This window comes from Zootoca vivipara, chromosome 12 (genome assembly GCF_965207765.1).
Source record: "Zootoca vivipara chromosome 12, rZooViv2.hap1.1, whole genome shotgun sequence".
NCBI classification, from domain to species: Eukaryota; Metazoa; Chordata; class Lepidosauria; order Squamata; family Lacertidae; genus Zootoca; species Zootoca vivipara.
This window is the reverse complement of record NC_142595.1, coordinates 48,997,128-49,018,738: the sequence shown is the minus strand read 5'-3', so window position 1 is coordinate 49,018,738 and position 21,611 is coordinate 48,997,128. Positions and strand designations below refer to the sequence as shown.

General features: G+C 46.4%; 2 protein-coding genes and 1 non-coding gene across 3 annotated transcripts; 1 reads left to right on the top strand and 2 right to left on the bottom strand.

Annotated features, from left to right (window-relative positions):
• Positions 1-511: 511 nt before the first annotated feature.
• On the bottom strand, positions 512-6,201 carry LOC148684141 (uncharacterized). The gene is made up of 4 exons (XM_088654876.1): positions 5,271-6,201; positions 4,010-4,309; positions 2,367-2,708; positions 512-627 (listed from the first exon to the last, which is right to left on the bottom strand). The coding sequence occupies exons 1-4, from the start codon at positions 5,332-5,334 to the stop codon at positions 512-514; spliced, it is 822 nt and encodes a 273-aa protein (XP_088511002.1). The 5' UTR covers positions 5,335-6,201.
• Positions 3,053-3,159, top strand: LOC118095927 (U6 spliceosomal RNA). Its single transcript, XR_004693840.2, has one exon. It is a non-coding gene; the product is annotated as a U6 spliceosomal RNA (small nuclear RNA).
• Positions 6,202-10,406: 4,205 nt separating the features above from the next.
• Positions 10,407-21,068, bottom strand: FCER1A (Fc epsilon receptor Ia). The gene is made up of 7 exons (XM_035137216.3): positions 20,851-21,068; positions 20,703-20,741; positions 17,489-17,779; positions 14,537-14,857; positions 12,915-13,022; positions 12,575-12,656; positions 10,407-11,093 (listed from the first exon to the last, which is right to left on the bottom strand). Exons 1-7 carry the CDS (start codon positions 20,873-20,875, stop codon positions 10,916-10,918), a joined length of 1,044 nt encoding a protein of 347 aa, XP_034993107.3. The 5' UTR covers positions 20,876-21,068; the 3' UTR covers positions 10,407-10,915.
• Between the last annotated feature and the right edge of the window lie 543 nt (positions 21,069-21,611).

Sequence of the window (21,611 nt, the reverse complement as noted above, 5' to 3'; positions counted from 1 at the left end):
TCCCGGATTTTTCGTTCTGGAAGTTGGCACCTATGATTCTATGACACAGAGCAACTTCTTTCGTTATGCTAAATTGTGGTACTTAACTAGCCAGCCCAAGTCATTAACTTAACAAATTGGGCCATAGCTGCCAAGTTCCGGCCTGAGAAATAAGGGACTGGACCAGAAGTAGCAGACCGGAAGTAGCACTGCCGCCATTTTGGAACTAGGCGGAGCATGCTCAGAAGCTACTTTTGATGCTGCTCCGCCCAGTTCCAAAATGGCCACCGTGCCAGAATAAACCGGGGAAAAACAAAAAAAAATCCGTTTTCCCGGCTGGGAACAGCTAGAAAAACAGGGGTTTCCCGGGGAATACGGGAGACTTGGCAGCTATGAAGTGGGCTGGTTTCCACTGACAGATTTTATTATTATGGGATTATATAATAGCAGTGCATAGTTAGTCTATGGAACGAGGTCCAACAGGAGGCAGGCTCTTCTTCTGGGGATTAAGCTGGGTGGTCCCAAGGTCCTATCACTTACTGCCTTTCTTTCTCCAACAACAGTAAGCGAACAGGGCCGCCGGGATCAGAAGTAGACTAGCCCACCATGCATGCCCCATTGATGCAGCAGATGACTCTGGCAACTGAGCTGTGAAGATAAAAAATAAAGGAGCGGGGATGAGTATGTCCTTAAAAACACACTAACAGGCTTACTCTTGAAAATTCAAGACAAGTACATAACACAATGTTGAAGGCAAGTCATTAAAGAAATAATTATTTTATTTATTTATTTATTTATTCATACCCCGCCCATCTGGCTTGGTTTCCCCAGCCACTCTGGGTGGCATCCAACAAAAGATTAGAAATGCATTAATATGTCAGACATTAAAAGCTTCCCTAAACAGGGCTTCTTCCATATGTCTTCTAAAAGTCAGGTAGTTGCTTATTTCCTTGACATCTGATGGGAGGGGATTCCACAGGGCGGGTGCCACCACTGAGAAGACCCTCTGCCTGGTTCCCTGTAACTTCGCTTCTTGTAGGGAGGGAACTGCCAGAAGGCCCTCGGAGCTGGACCTCAGGCTGAATGATGGGAGTGGAGATGTTCCTTCAGGTACACTAAGTCGAAGCCGTTTAAGGGCTTTCAAGGTCAGCATCAACACTTTGCATTGTGCTCAGAAACGTACAGTGAGCCAATGTATGATCTTGGCATTCCCAGTCATCAGTCTAGCTGCCGCATTGTGGATTAGTTGTAGTTTCCGAGTCACCTTCAAAGGCAACCCAATGTAGAGTGCAATGGAGAAGGATGAATTAACAGGTGCCATTAAGGTAAGATAGGGAATATGCAGGAGAAATGATTTTGAGGAGATATGGAGATATGGAAGATATGGAAGATATGGAAACGATGCCTTATGAGGAATGGCTTAGGGCAGTGTTTCTCAACCAGTGTGCCTCCAGATGTTTTGGGACTACAACTCCCATCATCCCTAGCTAGCAAGACCAGTGGTCAGGAATGATGGGAGTTGTAGTCCCAAAACATCTGGAGGCACACTGGTTGAGAAACACTGGCTTAGGGAGCTGGGTATGTTTAGCCTGGAGAAGAGAAGGTTAAGGGGTGATATGATAGCCATGTTCAAATATATAAAAGGATGTCATATAGAGGAGGGAGAAAGGTTGTTTTCTGCTGCTCCAGAGAAGCAGACACGGAGCAATGGATTCAAACTACAAGAAAGAAGAGTCCACCTAAACATTAGAAAGAACTTCCTGACAGTAAGAGCTGTTCGGCAGTGGAATTTGCTGCCAAGGAGTGTGGTGGAGTCTCCTCCTTTGGAGATCTTTAAGCAGAGGCTCGACAGGCATATGTCAAGAATGCTTTGATGGTGTTTCCTGATCGGCAGGGGGTTGGACTGGATGGCCCTTGTGGTCTCTTCCAACTCTACGATTCTATGATTCTATGATTGTATGGAGGGTGTTTGTAGATTTTGTACTGTTAAAAGGGAAAGGGGTCAAACCATCGCAAGAAGCAGGATTCAAGCACAAGAGCCTCCTGTGGCTTCCAGCAATGCTGCCTTCAACTGTGGAAGCAGAGCGTTGCCATCGTAGCTTGTAATGTGAGTAGTAATATTGTGATCACGGCCTCAAGGCTTTTTCCAAATGAGAAAAGTGTTAGGCAATGCCACCCCCATAGAAGGTAACGAGGGCCAGACCTCATTTGGACGGATTCCAGAAGGAGGAGGCTGGGAGCTGGGAAGTCGCAGCAAAGAATGGCATTGTTCCCACCCCTTGCTCTTTTTCCTCCATCCTTCAGGCTTGGATTTCAAACACAATACCCCCAAGAGAACTGTCCCACTTCTAACGTGGGCTCTGTGTTCCCGGTTGGGCATGGCTCACCTGTGACATTCACCGGTTGGCTCCAGGGAGAAGTGATCCATCGGCTGCCCCGTTTCTGCTCATACCTGCAAGCAAATTCCCCAGTGTGGATCCTGGTTGTGACCTGGACCAGGATGTTTGCAGAGGCATTGGAGAAGGCATTCCTGGGTTCTCCGGAGTCCGCCAGAGACTCTTCACTGCTGGAGGAAATCTTGACCCCATCCTTGTAAAAATGGAACCTTTTCTGTGTGTCGCTGCCAATGGCCGAGCAAGTGAGGCGCAGGAATCCCCCTTCGTTCACCACTCCAGACGGAGGATCCACTGTGAGCACCGGGGCAGGAGGAGGAGCTACAGGAGTTGTCTCTAAAGGAAAAGGAAGACAATGGCTAAGTGATTTGGAGTCTGTGGCTCACTGAGGTTTAAAGGGGCAAGCCATAACTAAACCGGGTTCATCCACGCAGGTTTGTCAACAGAGTGTTGTGGGTTCATGATCAGGCGCATGTGTTGCACAATATTCAGGGGAAATGTTCAGTGTCCGGGAAGGTAAATGTTAGCTGGCTAAACTCTTGATCCCTGTTTGGGGATCTATACTACTCATGTCATGTGTAAGCCATCCCATCTCCTAAATTGCATTTGGAGTCTTCACTGGTACAATAGCAGAAGCTCCCCACTTCAGACCTTCACCATCGGTCAATGGTACGAGGGTGGTGCTTGCTTTGGCGGTACATATACTAAAATTGGAACGATGCAGAGAATATTAGCATGGCCCCTGCGCAAGGAGGACACGCAAATTCGTGAAGCGTTCCATATTTTTTCTGGGCGATAATTTATTTAATAAGGCCTGGGAAACATATGTTATATCTTTGGCAGAACACTGTAAACCAGGCACCTCCAAACTGTGGCCTTCCAGATGTTTTGGCCTACAACTCCCATGATCCCTAGCTAACAGGACCAGTGGTCAGGGAAGATGGGAATTGTAGTCCAAAACATCTGGAGGGCCGAAGTTTGGGGATTCCTGCTGTAAAGGGTTAAAAACATTCTGAAGATGGAAATAACACTTGCAATGTGAAAAGAACTATAGGAGAAAATAGAGATTTATGGACAAATGGAGGATAATATGATATGCAGTGAAAATGGTTATTTGTGGACTCCACAAAAGGGAGGATGGAAGTCCGAGAATTCTGTATTTTTTATTTGATTTTTTTTTCTGTGAATGTAAAACCAAATTGTAAAACCAATAAAAATTATTTTTAAAAAAGGTAAATGGTATGAGGGTGATGTGTCAGAGCTTTCCAGCATGCCCCCAGGCCCCTTGTATGGTTTCTTACTCATGAGAAGTATTAATGCTGGAATAAGGGTTACAGAAACATTGTCCAAGAAACAAAGACAGACCCACATTGCAGTCTGAGCCAATATCAACAAAGGTTTCCACTTCCGAGGTAACCCTGGCATCTAAGAACGTCACCCGCTGCCTTATCACCACGTCAGACCAGTGGTCCAGCTATCTCTGCATTGTCTACACTGCCTGGAAGCATTTCTCTCCAGGTCCTCAGGCAGGAGAGTTCCCCAGACCTACCAGGAGACAATGGGGATTGAAGTGGGGACATTCTAGGGCAGCCTTCCCCTTTGCCTTCCAAGAGAACAACACATTTTTAAGGCCTCACCTCTCACTGAAATCCTGATGCTGCTGCTTTCTGGGGATGAGATGCTCTGGCTAAATTCCGCAGCTTTGTACGTGCAAAGATAATCCGCGCTGTCTTGAGGAAACAACAAGCGCCTTGTGTACGTGAAGGAGGCCAGAGGAGAAGGGGGCCTGTAGTCATACAACAGCCATCGGTCCTTCCAAAAGAGAACCCTTGACATGAGAAGGTTTTCAGGAGCAGAGCAGGTGAGGTTCACCAACTCCCCACTGCTGTAGGTGTAAGGCTTTGGGGACACAGAGAAGAATGGAGGGGGAAGGTGGCCTGAGAAGCAAATAAATAGATAAGGAATAAGAAGCCAGCCTTATTTGGGGATGGCCCATTTCCCTTCAAACTGCAAAACGTAAGACCGCCCAAAACGTAAGATCAGGGTGGCCTGCAACAAAATGTTGCAGTGTATGCCTAGGAGTGAATAGTTGTGCTCTTCCCGCAACAGGAGCCTCCATGTCCTGTTCAGGATTGGTAGGGAAGGGAGAAGTTTCAGAGTGGGGAAAAGGATGAAACATCCCCCCCCCCCCCCGGGCATCTCTTTCTCCTATTGTGCCAGGAGACAAGGAGCAGACAAGTGGTCTCTACAGGCGGACATGTGTTCAGGAGCCCCTCTGAAGCAGCTCCAGGTTCATTTCAAGGCATGATTTCAAAATAAATTCACGTCCCCTGCAGGAGAAGCTTTGGAACAGTATACATGAAATATGGATTGTTATATTTTTCTCCCGAAATTGCAGCTCACCAGTGTTACTGCTTCTAAGATGCCTATATGAAGTCTCTGCAGGGACCATAATCTGGGTCTGAAATTGTCCCCTTAATCCAGCCCATAACATCCCCATAGTTCATGTCTCCAGTGCCTCTTTCTTCCAGGAGGTACTCTTTGCCACAGTTAAGGGATATAATAGTAGTAGTAGTAGTAATAATAATAATAATAATAATAATAATAATAATAATAATAATTTATTATCTGTACCCCGCCCATCTGGCTGGGTTTCCCCAGCTACTCTGCGTGGCTCACAAAATAATATTAAAAATAATATTAAATAATAATATTAAATAATATTTAAAACACGACAAAACATTAAACATTATAAACTTCCCGAAGCAGGGCTGCCTTCAGATGTCTTCAAAAGTCAGGTACAGTAGTTGTTTATTTCCTAGAGATCCACAGGGCGGGTGCCACCACCGAGAAGGTCCTCTGCCTTTTGATGATATGAACTAGCCAAACTTAACTCACCAGTGATGGAAACCTCAATGCTGTTACTCGGTTCAGACTGTCGTCCTGCACTGCTTTCTTCCATGTAGGCACAGACAAATGTTTTCTTTATTTCCTGAAATTCTGCTGTGATTTCCAGGGTATTTTTGATCTGTTCTTGGGGTCTAGTGTATTTACCATCTGCTTTAATTTCATAAAATAAGAACTTGGCTGCTGGCTGCCCTTCTGGGTGGGAGCATTTCAGCTTGATCTGTTGTCCCTGGAGAAAGGACTCTCTTGGAGAGATAATGGACAGCTCTGGAGCTGGTGGAGGTGGACCTGCATTGGGGAAAGGGAAGAAGTGCAAGGGGGAAATGCCACCCAACCCCTTCCTTAAGCTATTCTCCTGTAGTCTCTCATCCACGAATTCTTTAAATGAGCTGTTGGTTCAAGGTATGCTTCTTTTGTGCCAAGAATGCCTTGGTCCTTCTCAGTCCTGCACTAAACAAATGCTACACACAGATTTCCACAATCTACTTACTTGGGGTCACTATCATAATCACCTAAGATGCCATTAACTGGTGGAATTTTTCAGCAAACCCATTTGATTTTTGACAAACATAGTTTTCTCAAGAAAAGCTCATCTAAAGAAGCATGTTTGAACCATGGGTTTCCAGATGTTGTTGGACTGCAACACCTATCAAGCTGGTTGGTGGATGGATGATGGGAGTTGTAGACCAACAATATCTCTCCCCTTCAAGAAGCAAGCAGATAAATGAGAAAAGGAAATAGGACTCTGGGAGGATTACAGAATTTCTGATGATATTTGAATTTTGTACATACTCAAATTCAATTAATAAAATTCTCCCCCTGTTCCTTTGACCAGCCAAACTGCCCAGACTCAATCCAGTTTCCCACTTCAACTTCCAAGAGATCCGCATTGCAAAGAAAGACCTGCTTACCCAACACAAAAATCCTGATGGAGTTGCTCTCTCTGGATGCGATCTCTCGCCCGGATTCCACAATGTGGTACCTGCAGGAATAATCTCCACCATCTTGAGGAAGGAGGTGCAGGGTATGTGTGACGGAGGAGGAGGAGGAGGAGGAGGAGGAGGAGGAGGAGGAGGAGGAGGAGGAGGAGGAGGAGGAGGAGGGCTTGACTGAATGCAGATCCTGTTGGTCCCTGAAAAACTGGGTCCTTGATACATGACGGGTTTCGGAAGATGAGCACTTGAGTTCTACAGATTCCCCACTTGTATAATCATCCTTCTTTGGAGAAACAGAGAAAACTGGAGCACAAGGAAGGTCTGAAAGAGAAGTTGAAGGAGCATAAAGGAAGAGAAATTTTTGTAGCTAGCTTCTTAAGCACGTCTGTCTCCCCGGAATTCAGAGCATAGCAATACTACAGACTCAAATGGAAGTAAGACTAGTCCCTACTGGCAGGTAATGGTTGGGATTTGTGTTTTTGGATGGGGTCTAGGAATCTTTGACAGACAATTCCCCAAATATGAGATTAGGGCTACAATCTGAGACTGTGCAACTTCCAGACCAATTCCTCCAGCACCTCTCCCTAATACTCAGCTATATTATATTAGAAACATAAACCAATGTTATAACACCTGTGCTATCTCATCTTCCGTAAGGAACCAGGAGGATGTGGACCTCGTGACTATATTCAGGGACCTTGCTTTGTGTTTCTTGGACCTGGCAAATTAAAAACAACAGAATGGCTTGGGCAGAATCACCCAGGTGGTTTAGACCAGGCATCCCCAAACTACAGCCCTCCAGATGTTTTGGACTACAATTCCCATCTTCCCCGACCACTGGCCCTGTTAGTTAGGGATCATGGGAGTTGTAGGCCAAAACGTCTGGAGGGCTGGTTTAGACTTTGTGTGTATCATTCATTCACAAGGGGAATGTTCCTCACCAGCAATCGACAGCACCACCTCGGTGAAGACCAGAATATTCCTCAAGCACTGTTTCTCGCCACGTAAGCAAAGGCTTACACAGTTCTTCAACCTTGGGTCACCAGATGTTGTTGAACTGCAGCTTCCATCAAGCTGGAAAGGGATGTTGGGAGCTGTAGAGCAGCAACAATATCTGTGCCCCCCAAGACTGAAGAACTGCTTAAAATAAACCTGCCCATTTGCTTTGTGGTTGTTTAGTCATTTAGTCGTGTCCGACCCTTCGTGACCCCATGGACCAGAGCACGCCAGGCACTCCTGTCTTCCATTGCCTCCCGCATTTTGGTCAGACTCATGTTTGTAGCTTCAAGAACACTGTCCAACCATCTCGTCCTCTGTCGTCCCCTTCTCCTTGTGCCCTCCATCTTTCCCAACATCAGGGTCTTTTCCAGGGAGTCTTCTCTTCTCATGAGGTGGCCAAAGTATTGGAGCCTCAGCTTCATGATCTGTCCTTCCAGTGAGCACTCAGGGCTGATTTCCTTAAGAATGGATAAGTTTGATCTTCTTGCAGTCCATGGGACTCTCAAGAGTCTCCTCCAGCACCATAATTCAAAAGCATCAATTCTTCAGCAATCAGCCTTCTTTATGGTCCAGCTCTCAGTTCCATACATCGCTACTGGGAAAACCATAGCTTTAACTATACTGACCTTTGTCGGCAAGGTGATGTAACTGCTTTTTAAGATGCTGTCTAGGTTTGTCATTGCTTTTCTCCCAAGAAGCAGGCGTCTTATTATTTCGTGACTGCTGTCACCATCTGCAGTGATCAAGGAGCCCAAGAAAGTAAAGAATGTGCTACATCACATTAAAGCTCATCTTCACTACAGACCTGAAGTATTCTACTCGGTTGGCTTCCCCAAGGAACCACAGTGGTACCTCGGTTTAAGTACACAATTGGTTCCGGAAGTCTGTACTTAACCTGAAGCGTACTTAACCTGAAGCGAACTTTCCCATTGAAAGTAATGGAAAGTGGATTAATCTATTCCAGATGGGTCCGCGGAGTACTCAACCTGAAGCGTACTTAACCCAAATTATGAGTGTAATTGGTTCTGGAAGTCCGTACCTAACCTGAAGCAAACTTAACCTGAAGCGAACTTTCCCATTGAAAGTAATGGAAAGTGGATTAATCCATTCCTGACGGTCCGCGGAGTACTTAAACTGAAGCGTACTTAACCCGAAGTATGAGTGTAATTGGTTCTGGAAGTCCATACTTAACCTGAAGCGTACTTAACCTGAAGCGAACTTTCCCATTGAAAGTAATGGAAAGTGGATTAATCCATTCCAGATGGGTCTGCGGAGTACTTAAACTGAAAGTACTCACACAGAAGCGTACTTAAACCGAGGTATGACTGTATGATGGTGGCAGTTTTGTGACTATGCTGAAAGATCTTGGCCAGAGCTCCATTGAGCTCTCTCACAGTTGTTCTCCACTTCCCCACCAATGTGATGTTACAGCATTAAAAAAAAATCCCTGAACAGGGCTACCTTCAGCTGTCTTCTAAAAGTCAGATAGTTGTTTATTTCCTTGACATCTGATGGGAGCGCGTTCCACAGGGCGGGCGCCACCGAGAAGGCCCTCTGCCTGGTTCCCTGCAACCTCACTTCTCACAATGAAGGAACCGCCAGAAGGCCCTCGAAGCTGGACCTCCGTGTCCAAGCTGAACGATGGGGGTGGAGACACTCCTTCAGGTATACAGGGCTGAGGCAATTTACGGCTTTAAAGGTCAGCACCAACACTTTGAATTGTGCTCAGAAACGTACTGTGAGCCAATGTAGGTCTTTTAAGACCGGTGTTATGTGGTCTCGGTGGTCACTCCCAGTCACCAGTCTAGCTGCCGCATTCTGGATTAGTTGCAGTTTCTGGGTCACCTTCAAAGGAAGCCCCACGTAGAGCCCCAAGCGGGAGATAACCAGAGCATGCACCACTTTGGCTAGACGGTCTGCGGGCAGGGAGGGTCTCATCCTGCGTACCAGATGGAGCTGGGAGAAAGCTGCCCTGGACACAGAATTGACCTGTGCCTCCATGGACAGCTGTGAGTCCAAAAATGACTCCCAGGCTGCGCACCTGGTCCTTCGGTTAACCCATTCAGGACCAGGGAGTCCTCCACACCTGCCCGCCCCCTGCCGCCCCCAAAACAGTACTTCTGTCTTGTCAGGATTCAACTTCAATCTGCTAGCCACCATCCATTCAATCATGCAAAATGTGACACTCCTACCTCCCTTAGAGCTGCTTCTTTCACAAAGATTGAAAGAAGAATGGAAATCCGCTTTACCTGCATGGGCTGATCTCCCGAGGAGGATCTGGAGACAGACTGGAAGTGAAGAGCAAAGGAGAGATGTAGCGTGAATGTGAGACAGACGGCAAGTTTCCCATCTGAGGTGGGCAGAGAGGTCACCAACCTGTCACCAAAGCAGCGGACTTCATGCTCAGTCCGTATCCCTGGAAGAACATCCACGGCTGGAGCCCCAAGATCCACCCTTGCTCTGGTTTCTGTCCAAAGAGAGACAATGAACCGGCCTTGCCAAAGTCTGTCTTCTCAAAGCAAAGACTAAAGACAGGAAGCACAACATCACACCCTCGCCTCCAGCACGTTGTGGACACACACACCCTGAGCTGCGTGCAGAACTCAGCCTATAGGCTTTAGCCGTGACCACAAGCTTTATCCCGCTCCATCTAGGAACTGCTAACCACATCTGATCTGGCTGTGCCATCGCCTGTCTTTCTCTGCGCCTGCGGTCAGACTTCTTGAAGCAACCCAAATGGAACAATGTGCAGCAGGATGCGAGAAGGGAAGAGCAGAAGTCAGCTCTACCTGCATAGGTGGATAGCCAAAGGATGATCGGGAGATTGGAAGGAAAGGAGAGAGAGGGAGAGGGAGAGGGAGAGGGAGAGGGAGAGGGAGAGGGAGAGGGAGAGGGAGAGGGAGAGGGAGAGGGAGAGAGAGAGAGAGAGAGAGAGAGAGAGAGAGAGAGAGAGAGAGAGAGAGAGAGAGAGAGAGAGAGAGAGATGGGGATTTTCCCACCCTAGTACAGAGAAAAGGAAATGGCATATAATGAAACGAACAGGGTGTTTAAAATAACCTTTGTAAAAAAAAATTGAAAAAATTTCTTTTTGGAATTATAGAGACAGAACTACCTAAAATGTATAGAAACTTACCGGTACTTATTTATTTGAAAGATTTCTTTAATTACAAAGAAAATACCCAAACAGGTCACATTATATGAATTTATTTATTTGATTTTTTTAAATATAAACATCCAAAAAAAAACCACAATTCAAGACAAACTCTTGAGCATGGGTAGGCAAACTAAGGCCCGGGGGCCGGATCCGGCCCAATCGCCTTCTAAATCCGGCCCGCGAATGGTCCAGGAATCAGCGTTTTTTTACATGAGTAGAGTGTGTCCTTTTACTTAAAATGCATCTCTGGGTTATTTGTGGGGCCTGCCTGGAGTTTTTACATGAGGAGAATGTGTGTTTTTATTTAAAATGCATCTCTGGGTTATTTGTGGGGCATAGGAATTCGTTCATTTGTTTTTTCAAAATATAGTCCCGGCCCCCACAAGCTCTGAGGGACAGTGGACCGGCCCCCTGTTGAAAAAGTTTGCTGACCCCTGTTCTTGAGGAAACAGCTGCAGAAAGTGAGCCACTGCCCTCTTCCTTGACCCCTTCCACCCCATCTCCCTGGTCGTAAATTCCCATCTGAATGTTTTAATCTCCCGGATGGCTCATTCTTCTTCAGAATCTTTGTATCGTTCTGCTCTCTTCTTGGTCTGAAAGGGAATGTTGTTGTAGAGACCTTCCTCCTGGTCTTCTGCTGGTTTGGCTCCATTCTCCATCCTTGATGGCGATATTGGGGGCTGAGGCAGAGCAGGGGGCGGCAAGGCAGTAAAAGGCGTTTGAGTCCTAAAAAAGCAGAAGGAAATTGAGGGTCACGTTCAAAGAATGATGATCCCCCAAGTCTGTTGGGAGCAAATTAAGGGTTTGCATCATCCAGTTTTAACAGCAGTTTTGCTTATCTCCAGTGCACAGCAGTTCAGAGGTAGACTGTTTCTGCACAATGAAGATCTACTTAGCTGCCATGACTACAATGTTTTGGCAGAATATTCTTCACAAATGTACCTATTTTCAAAAGGCATCTAAACCACATCCTGCAGCAGCCAATTCCATAGCTCAGTTTCTATTTCCTTAAATAGAAATTGGGGGTGGAAGTGGGGGGGGGGAGCCAGTTATTGTATTGTCAAAGGTTTCATGGAGGAAGTTGTGATGGTTTAAATAGGAAAGACTAGAAGAATCTCCCAATCCCAGGGATGAATGGAGGTGGAAATAACCTTGCTAAACTATTTTATTTTATTTCTAAATGTTTCCACAATTTCCGTCCCAGGTTTTTTACACAGAGAATGCACACAGCAGCCCACGGCAAAGGTGAACGGCCAAGTAACTCAATGAATCCCCCTCTACTGAGAATTCCAAACTGCCATCAAGCCATCTGTGTGAGGACAGAACCATGTAGCAGGGGCTGCCTGCCCTCCTGGGTCCAGAATAGACATTAGAATAATAGAATAGAATCAAAAGAGTTGGAAGGGACCCCCAAGGGTCTTCTAGTCCATCCTCCGGCAATGCAGTAATCCTGCTCTGCTCCCTTTGCCCCTTCTGCCCCCCACCTTTCCCTGCCCACTATCTCTGTCCCTGTCCCAGCCACCCCATCTCTTTCAGGCATCTTTCCTTCTCTCCAACATGCAAGTCATTTCCCCCTCCTAATCTGCCACCCCCAACCTTGTTCTATCGGTCCTTCTTCCTGGATAGCTCAGTTGACTAGAGCGTGGTGCAGATCATGCCAAGGTTGCAGGTTCGATCCCCGTATGGGGCAGCTGCATTTTCCTGCATTGCAGGGGGGTTGGAACAGATGATCCACAGGGTTACTTCCAACTCTACAATTCTATGATTCTTCCTGTGGGGAGGGGGGGTCTCTTGCTTCTTTTTCTGCCAAGGACACACCCCACTGCCTGTTCCTCCAGTCGCCTTCCATCCTTTTATCTCCTAGCCAACGGGATGTTGTCCCTCTCTTGACTCTGATCCCTCTCTCCTGCATTTCCAGGTTGCCAGGCTCTGTGTTCAAGTTTTCCTCCCCTCCGGAAACTCCTTGCATGGTTTGTGAGTGCTCTCCACCTCCAACTACGGTATGTTCAAAACTTTAAGAACCGAACTGCTGCCTGAGCTGGCTCTTTTGCTCCTCCCTTCTTCCTTGTGTGCCATCACCATTGATATTTTGGTCGGCCAGTCTAGGAACACTTTTTGGAAGAAATGCTTTAAATACTGTAAATAAAAAATCATGAAGATACACACACACATCACATCAGTGTTATACCAGCATTGGTTACCATTACCTCTGAGGCTTCCTAGTGGCGCTGAACATTTCAAGGTACTCGGAATTTGCTTCTTCCTTGTTTTCCTGCTCGGATTTCAACGCTGCCAAAGCGGAAATGAAGAGAGAAAAGGGAAGAAAGGTTTGTGAGACAGGGCTGGTCCTGAAAACAAACCTCTTGTGGCTGGGAGTTCCACAGGACAGGCACAGGCAAGACTCCCTCCCACATCCTAACCACATCCAATACGAAGGAATACAAAATAAACGCTTGCTTTCAACCAACACTGCTTCCATGACCACCACTCTGGTGATCCCTTAATAGGAAACGATAGGAGTGGGCCACGATCCTCAGCATCACCTACCTCTCTTCCTTCTCGTGCAGTAAAAAGCAAGAGGGACAATCAGGATCGCCAGTGGAATCGCCAAGCATGCATATATCAGGGGTGGCGAAGAGCAATTTGGTGCCCACACTGCAGAAAGGAAAGAAGGGGATTCGGTTGTTGGTATGAATAAGGGGAGGAGGGACTCCATTGCAGTCATTGGTGTTGAAGGCACAGTAACAGTAATTCACTGAAGTTAAAAACACAGTGATCGTACAAGCTAACATCAGTTTATAATGACTGTTTTTTTAACATAAAATAGTATTTGTTTTGTTTTGCAAATTAAAGTGCATGTGAAGACAGGCTCCAAATAGTGGGTCTGACAGTCAAGAAGGCGGTTTCTGCATATTATTATTATTATTATTATTATTATTATTATTATTATTATTGAATTTATATGCCACCCTATACCCAGATTTCTCAGGGTGGTTCACAGAAAAGATCACAACATAAATAATCGGAATAAAAACACACCCACACCCCAGAAAAGAGCCACATTTTAAAGGGTATGGGATGTCAAACAGATCAACCAAAGGCCTGGTTAAAAAGGAACATTTTTGCCTGGCGCTGAAAGGTGTGTAATGAAGGCACCAAGTGAAATTACCTGGGGGAGCATTCCACAGACAGGGAACCACTGCACATGCTGTAGAGAGAAGTGAGGGGCAGGTGGGGCTCACCAACCTGGGAAGGGGACTCTGACCCTCAACCTCCGCTGCCTTGCGAGATATCTTGGGGAGAAGAAAAGGCTCAGGAGGAAACCCTAAGGAGTCCCTAAGGTGGTTTGATGGGGCCTTGTACTCCTCCTTCCAGCAACTCCTGCAGCCAAGCTGGGGCCAAACGTCTTGCTCTGCTTTCCTTTGGACCCCAATCAGCTGTGGGAATGTTCAGGGTGGCAGGAGAGGATATATTGTTTATTAATATCCTTCCTAACTTACACTAGCAAGTTATTTTACATTCCCTCCTTTTTACATGCATAGCAGATATCTGGTTGCAGGCTCGTGTGAGCCTCTCGCTATTATACAATTCAGTCTCTCTTCAGATTGAATTGTACGTTCCTGGTAAGTTCCCTTGAATCCCTCTTAAAAGAATAAAGACACCACAATCTTCTTCAAAATTAATAAAATAAGTTTACTTACATCAGTTCACAGTTGGATTCCTGAAGGCAGATTTGGTTACAAATATGTGCATGTGGATCTACCCCATATGGGGGAATAATCCCAGTGCTTCTGCTAGCTGAGAGCTAGCAGAGCAGTCCTAGTTAAAAGCTGGTCAAACGAAGAAGGAAGTCAAAAAAGGGAAAGGTTGCTGCGTGACTCGTCCTTTTGTTACCTGGACAGGTTAGGTCACGCCCACCTTCTATCACATGCAAAAGGAAGGGTCCTCCAGCCTGGAGGAACAGGAAGTTTTGACTGGCTGGACCAAACATCCCCTCGCATGTCTTCTCTAGCATTTCAAGGAATGTTGTACTTGACTGCCTCTCATGGACCGCATCCCACATCAGCCAGGCCTATGGGGGGCTTTGAACTCAAACATCAAATGGGGTCATCCCAACGCTAAAGCAGACCCTAACCTCCAACGATGGCCACCAGTTCAAAACCACTCACCTGTGAGGTACACCTTCTGACTCCATGGAGAGAGGATCCACCCCCTGCTCGTTTTTTCCTCATACCTGCAGGCAAATTCCCCGGTGTGGTTGAGCTTAGCCTGCAGGATGTTTACAGACACACCTGTGGAGGCATCCTCATGTTCTCTGGAGAACCTCACGGACCCATAGCTGTCAGAGATCATCTCAACACCGTCCCGGTAGAAATGGAACCTTTTCTCCACGCCGCCTCCATTGGCTGAGCAAGTGAGGAGCAAGGGCTCTCCTTCGTTCACAACTCTGGACGGAGGGTCCGTTTTCAGTACTGGAGGAGGAAGAGGATCTGAAGGAGCCAGTCATAAAGGAGAGGGGGTTAGGAGGGACCACAACATGAGGGAAAGCTGTAGCTCAGTGGCAGAGCATCTATCTGCTTGTCCTAGATTCAATCCCTGGCATTTCCAGTCCCCTCAGCCAGCAGCATGTGGGATCATTCCCCGTATGGGACGAACTCAAACCCTCTTCTGTAACTCTAAGCCAGGCATCCCCAAAATGCGGCCCTCCAGATGTTTTGGCCTACAACTCCCATGATCCCTAACTAACAGGACCAGTGGTCAGGGAAGATGTGAATTGTAGTCCAAAACATCTGAAGAAGAAGAGTTTGGATTTGATATCCCGCTTTATCACTACCCGAAGGAGTCTCAAAGCGGCTAACAATCTCATTTCCCCTCCTCCCCCACAACAGACACCCTGTGAGGTGGGTGGGACTAAGAGACTTCAGAGAAGTGTGACTAGCCCAAGGTCACCCAGCAGCTGCATGTGGAGGAGCAGAGACGCGAACCCGGTTCCCCAGATTACGAGTCTACCGCTCTTAACCACTACACCACACTGGCTCCCTGGAGCACCAAAGTTTGGGGATACCTGCTCTAAGCTAAAGCCTGCCTTCAGGGATCCATCCGTGAACTGAATGTGAGTAAAATTCTTATTGCTTTAAAAAGAAGACGGTTGTGTCTTTTAGGAGGGAATCAAAGGGGTCTTACCAGGAATAATAGAATTTAAGAGATTCTAACGAATCTGCAAGTAGCTTCCTGCTGTGTAAACAGGGGGGGTGTACTCTGCTCTATGAATAAACTAACCAGCAGGAGTTAGGAGGGATAATATTTAATCAATATATCCTCTCCTACTACCCACAACATTCCCAATGGAATCAGTATAAGGGAACTTCCTGTCTTCCTGAATCAAAATGACTGAGGCCGAGGTCCACATAGATAGACTGGGGAAGTCCAGTATTTTGCCCAAGTTGAGGGTCAGAGCTTGTTGGTTTGGGGCCAGTGTGAATCCTTATTGCTTTGAATGATGGGGACTGAACTGAAGGAGATGGGGAACATGGAAGTTCTGACACGAAAGCTTCTGAGAAGATGTAGACAAGCCTCACCCCTCCGCTGATGCGACGGAAAGGTCTTACAGTAGGAAGGCTGAGAACGTCACACTTGGGGAGTAGAAAATGAGAAGGGACCTCTTTCACGGGGCATGAGCTGTTGTGCGCTTACATCCCTCTAAAACATCTCCCTGAATTCCTACTCATGAGTAATTTTTAAACTTCCCTTCCTCTCCCATTGTTAAATAAAAAAATTCCTTCAGTAGCACCTTAAAGACCAACTAAGTTTTTATTTTGGTATGAGCTTTCGTGTGTGTATTTTGGTATGAGCTTTCGTCTTTCCAGTCTATAGACGTTTAGTATAGAGAAGTTGCTGAATTACAACTTATCACCAAGCTCAAAACCATGGAGGGACCTGGTTTGAACAGAGATATCGGATTCTTATCTCATTATACATGATAAGCAATCTTCAGCCATCTCAACCCTTGCTTTTTCATGCAAAACCATTTGCAGTCGTTTTCGGTCATCAACAGCTATCAGTCAGTCAATCACCCACTTCCACCACCCTTCTGAGTGATCCCCCCTCCCCTCCCCATCCTCACCCCCTCCCCACCCCTTCTCTACATAAGTGCCTGGGGACTCCTATTTCACTGTATCTGAAGAAGTGTGCATGCACACGAAAGCTCATACCAAAATAAAAACTTAGTTGGTCTTTAAGGTGCTACTGAAGGAATTTTTTTATTTTACTTCGACCCAGACCAACACGGCTACCTACCTGTAACCATCTCCCATTGTTATTTCTCTCGCAGGGACATGTTTTATGTCGGACATACCAATGTTATAACAAAAATTTAAAAAATTCCTCCAGTAGCACCTTAGAGACAAACTAAGTGTCATTGGTATGAGCTTTTACCAATGTTATATATTTGATGTTAGCCACCCTGAGCCTGGCTTAGGCCAGGTAGGGCAGTATATAAATAAAAGGTTGTTGTTGTTGTTGTTGTTGCATATACTGATGGTGTTGCAGAAACAAAACACTGAAGAAAAGAGGAGTATGAAACATGGGCGTACCCAGGATCAAAACTAGCGGGGGCACACCAGCCACGTCCCCCCCCAGCCACCCGATTGGCTGTCTGGCGATGACGTGGCTGGGATCCCCCAGGAGGTGTGGTCACGGAGCCCCCCATGCTTGTGCTTCTGCCTCGCCCGCTCCTTTAATGGCAGCGGTGACTAAAACGAGGCAGCAGCAGCGAAGCTGCCTCCGTCGAGGGAAACCTGGACCTGGACCTCGGCTAACTTCAGCCCACACTCCTTCAAGTCACAGCGAGCACAGCACAGAAAGTGCTGTCCCACAATGCTCCGCGGTACCTCATTTTACATTTGAGGTACAAATGTACCTCATTTGTAACCCCCCACCCCCCCCACCCCATGCTGCGTACGCCCATGGTGTGAAAAGGTTACTCATATGAAACGATCGAATGGGAAAGCCTGCTTTTCAGTGTGTATTTGGGTTCTGTTAAGCACATTTTCTCCCCCAAAGTCTGCCTGGGCTCCCGTTTGCCCTTTCCAAAAGACGTACCCCAAAAAAGGAGGCCTCACCCATCACTGCAATATGGATGGAGTTGCTTCTCTGTGATTGCACGCTCTTTTGTATAGCATTGTAGGTACAGTAATACTTGTCGCTGTCTTGGGGAGACGGGCGCAGGGCATATGTGAATGCCCCCCTAGAGGGCAGGTGCTTCTGGAAATGCAGCATCCATTGCTGGTTGAAAAAGGTGACTCCGGACATGTTGTAGTGGTCGGGAACGGAGCACGTGAGGTTTATCAGTTCGCCAGTTCTGTAGATGTCTTGTTTGGGGGACACAGAGAATCTGGGGGGAGGAGGGTAGCCTGAGAACAAAGGGGAGGAACACAGAGAAAGTTGGGGGGTGGATCAGGAAATACACATAGGAAACTGCCTGGCCCCACGGATGGATCTATCAGATTCGGTTTTACTGTGTTTCCCATTATTCCAGTTCTCTACATTTCTACAGGAATTCACAGTGCGGTTTTTAAGAAACTTCATGAAAATCCATCAGCGTTTATGTGTGTCACTACTGCGGCCCGTGTTTCATTAGCCCCAAAATGGAAAACGGACTGTTAAGAGGCTCCACCTCTCAGGAACCACACCAGCCACACTCTTGACTTTTCAAACCAGACCAACACTATTGTGGTGTGTGTGGTGTGGTTTCTGCAATCACTAAAAACCTGGCCTCGACTGTGCTTCTGTTCTTTCTATTATAAGAATTCAAAGGTCTAAGATATACCGGTAAAACAAATGTTCACAAATGGACAAGGCAAAGACATTTAACCATGTGTCTGAAATAGTACAGGAGAGCAATCCTGAAGCCATTTTGACTCTTCCAAATTGACCTCAGATATTCCTCTGCGGTAAGGGAGGCAAATGGGGAAAGCTTTCCCATTGTCTTTTCGCTTACAAATCCTATCTTAAAGGGCTCATAGGGTGAGCCTGTGACCTGGATTTAGGAACTAAAATATTAACCATCACAAAAGAATGGCCAGGCTCCCCAGGTAAAGCAATCAGTGACCATTATCAGGTATCCCGGCAGACAGGATTTCTGCTGTAGACCGCCTCCTTCTGTGATGCTATGTATGATGTTTCAGGGGGGTGGTCTTGGGCTACAGGGTGGGCAATTTCAAAAGTCTATATAAGGGCTTGTGCACCATGGTTCGGGGTTCCTCCTCCCTCCTGTGTATGAGGAGGGGGGACCCTGTTGCAACAGTTTAATAAAGATCAGGCTTACTAGCTGCTTTGCTTCTCAATATTCTCTGGTCGGCCTCTGTAATTTTCTCCTACCAATAGGGAACCCACTTAAGGACTCTTGGATACCCCATAAGGAGCAGTGTTTTTTCTTATAACACTATCTTTGAACAATGCCTGGAGAGAACTAGACAGGGGGAATGTGTCCCTGTTGGTTCTGCTGGACTTCTTGGGGGCTTTCGATACTGTACCATCAACCATGGTATCCTTTTGGGGTGGGACTTGGAAGCCCTGTTTTACAGCTGCTCTGTTCCTTCCTTCTGCCCTCCATGCTATTTGACATTTACATGAAACTGCTGGGAGAGGTTGTCCAGAGTTTGGGGGTTCAGTGTCACCAGTATGCTAATGGCACCGTGTATATATATTATGAAAACAACATACAAAAAATGCTTTATATTGGAGAAGATTCATCTGTAGAAATGTGTATAAGAATGTATATATCACGAGAAATTCGCACTTTAAAGCTGATGAATTTTCATGAGGACTTAAAACATCAGAAGCCGGATGTGAAAAACAAGGGGAATTTGAGATTGGTAAAATGGAAAAAAACTGAAAATGGCAGATTGTCCCCCTCTCATACAACTTTAGGAGACATTTGGCAATTAAATTAGATATTTATGCTAATTGTTTAATCTTTAAAAAAGAGTAACCCAACCTTGGGCGGTTGGGTTTATCCACCCCTGTATATAATTTCTGTAATGGGCCAGTTCTATCAAGTTTATGCATCAAAACGAAATTCCACTACCAGCCTTTCAAATAAAGTCCTCTTGGTGTGAAAATGACTTTTCCATTCACCTCCCCAACCCATTTTTCAGTTTTACTTCATTCCCACCCACACCCTCATTTCCGCCCCCCAGATTCTGGATTTAAATGTTCTTCTTGGTGTGGCGAGTTGAAAATTGTCATTTTGCAAGCAATTTTGGATTTAGTTATTTCACATTCAATTTCTGGATTATTCTCCCCCTTCTATTTACAGACTTCTTACACAAGGATTTCAGAGTAGGAGTGGATGCAATTAATGTGTTATTTGCCTTAATTATACACCATTAGAAACTAGCTTTTTAATCAGCCATTGGAATGGGAGGGGGAATCTGAGATAACATCCCCCGTCTGCCCCACAATTCATTCCATCCTATTTAAACTCATTCCACCATTCTCCAAGTTGACATTGCTAAGTACAGGATCTGTTTTGTTATTTTATTTTTCCTTTTATTTACACACAAGGCAAATACCTTATCAAAAGATAGAGTGTAAAAGGTAAAGGTAAAAGGGACCCCTGACCATTAGGTCCAGTTGCGGACGACTCTGGGGTTGCGGCGCTCATCTCACTTTATTGGCCGAGGGAGCTGGCGTACAGCTTCCAGGTCATGTGGCCAGCTTCTGGCGAACCAGAACAGCACACGGAAACGCTGTTTACCTATTCATCTACTTGCACATTGACATGCTTTCAAACCGCTAGTGTACAAATGTTTAAATCTCAATTCAGTTGTCTCAAAGCACTTGTAATCTCTATTATATTTGCAGAAAAGCAACGAGAAAGTACAAATATGAAACTCTACCTTCTGACACCTTTTTCATACAGAATAAAGGAAGCCGGTTCTGAGCTTCAAATAAAAATAACCATAAATTATATGCCAGTAACTTCTTTTAGTTTGCTCTGTGTTAATTTGAGTTAATGTCTCCAGGCTTAGACACACGTGGAGAAGACCCACCGAACGCAGCCTTAAATTTACTGCTGCTATCGAGAGTCCCACCTTATTCCTGCAAAGTTCCTTTCTCTGCCTTTAGCAACTGATGGACAGGCAGAAATCCAAAAGGGGGAGATAGACTAATCAACATGCTCTGGAAAGCTTCACCTGTGGATTTCTACCTGTTTCAGAGCTGCTAAATGAGCAAGAGTAGTCCGAAATCATTTAAAACAGTATTCCTGACTGCACCACCCTTCGAAGACAGGCTGAAATGGTTATAGCAGGAACCAGAAGCCAATTTTACCTGCACAGGCCGATCCCCAGAGGTGGGTCAGGAGAGAGACTGGTGGGAAAGAAGAGAGGAGAAAAGGCATGAGAAACTGGGGAGGGGAGATATCGATGGAGGGGGTTTTCCATCTGAGAGAGAGAGGGAGAAGGGAGAGGTCTCAAACCTGTCACCAAAGTCACCGATTCCATGGTCGGTCAGTGTTTCTTGAAGGCCACCCAGCTGGTTCCTCAGCTGATCGCTGTCTTCCACCCAAAAAGAGGTTGCAAAGTAGACATACCCGATTCTATTATTTCCCAACCCCAAAGACCAAGCCAGGAAATGTATGGGCAGGTACACACCCACACAGCATTACCCACCCCTGCACACAACTCAACTCGGGGGGCCTTGGAGACAGCCTAGATGTTGTTTAACACTGTCAAGAGCAGCTAACCACATCCAGCCTCTTGTGGCATCACCTCCCTCAACCACAAAAGCTTCTTCAGAATTGACAGCAGCGTGGGCCTGGAAGTAAGGAAGCAACTGCAAGCAGTTGACTTGAAAAATTGAAAATCAACTTTTGCATCATGCGGAGACATTGTGTGTGAGAGGGGGGTGTCTTGTACCAGGGGCGTACCCAGGATCAAAATGAGGGGGGGGCAAGAGAGGGGAAGAGAGAGAGAAGGAAGGAGGGAGGGAGGGAAGAGAGAGAAGGGAGGGAGGGAGGGGTGGGAGAGAGAGAAGGAAGAAAAAAGGAAGGAAGGAAGGAAGGAAGGAAGGAAGGAAGGAAGGAAGGAAGGAAGGAAGGAAGGAAGGAAGGAAGGAAGGGGTGAGAGAGAGAGAGAAGGGAGGGAGGGAGAGAGAAAAAGGAAGAAAGAAAGAGGGGGGAAGGAAGGATGGAGCTCCCGTCCGCCCCGCCCCCCCAAGCTCAGGCTGCTTCCCCCCCCC

Excerpts from the sequence above, each read along its gene's own strand:
- FCER1A (XM_035137216.3), bottom strand. The coding sequence starts at position 20,875 with ATGGAATCGGTGACTTTGGTGACAG. Across the intron at positions 17,780-20,702 it reads CTGGGGATCGGCCTGTGCAG|GCTACCCTCCTCCCCCCAGA; the intron begins GTAAAATTGGCT and ends CTTTGTTCTCAG. Across the intron at positions 14,858-17,488 it reads CATCCATATTGCAGTGATGG|ATCCTCTTCCTCCTCCAGTA; the intron begins GTGAGGCCTCCT and ends TGGCTCCTTCAG.
- LOC148684141 (XM_088654876.1), bottom strand. The coding sequence starts at position 5,334 with ATGGAAGAAAGCAGTGCAGGACGACAGTCTGAACCGAGTAACAGCATT. Across the intron at positions 2,709-4,009 it reads CATCAGGATTTCAGTGAGAG|AGACAACTCCTGTAGCTCCT; the intron begins GTGAGGCCTTAA and ends CTTTTCCTTTAG. Across the intron at positions 628-2,366 it reads CCAACCGGTGAATGTCACAG|CTCAGTTGCCAGAGTCATCT; the intron begins GTGAGCCATGCC and ends TTATCTTCACAG.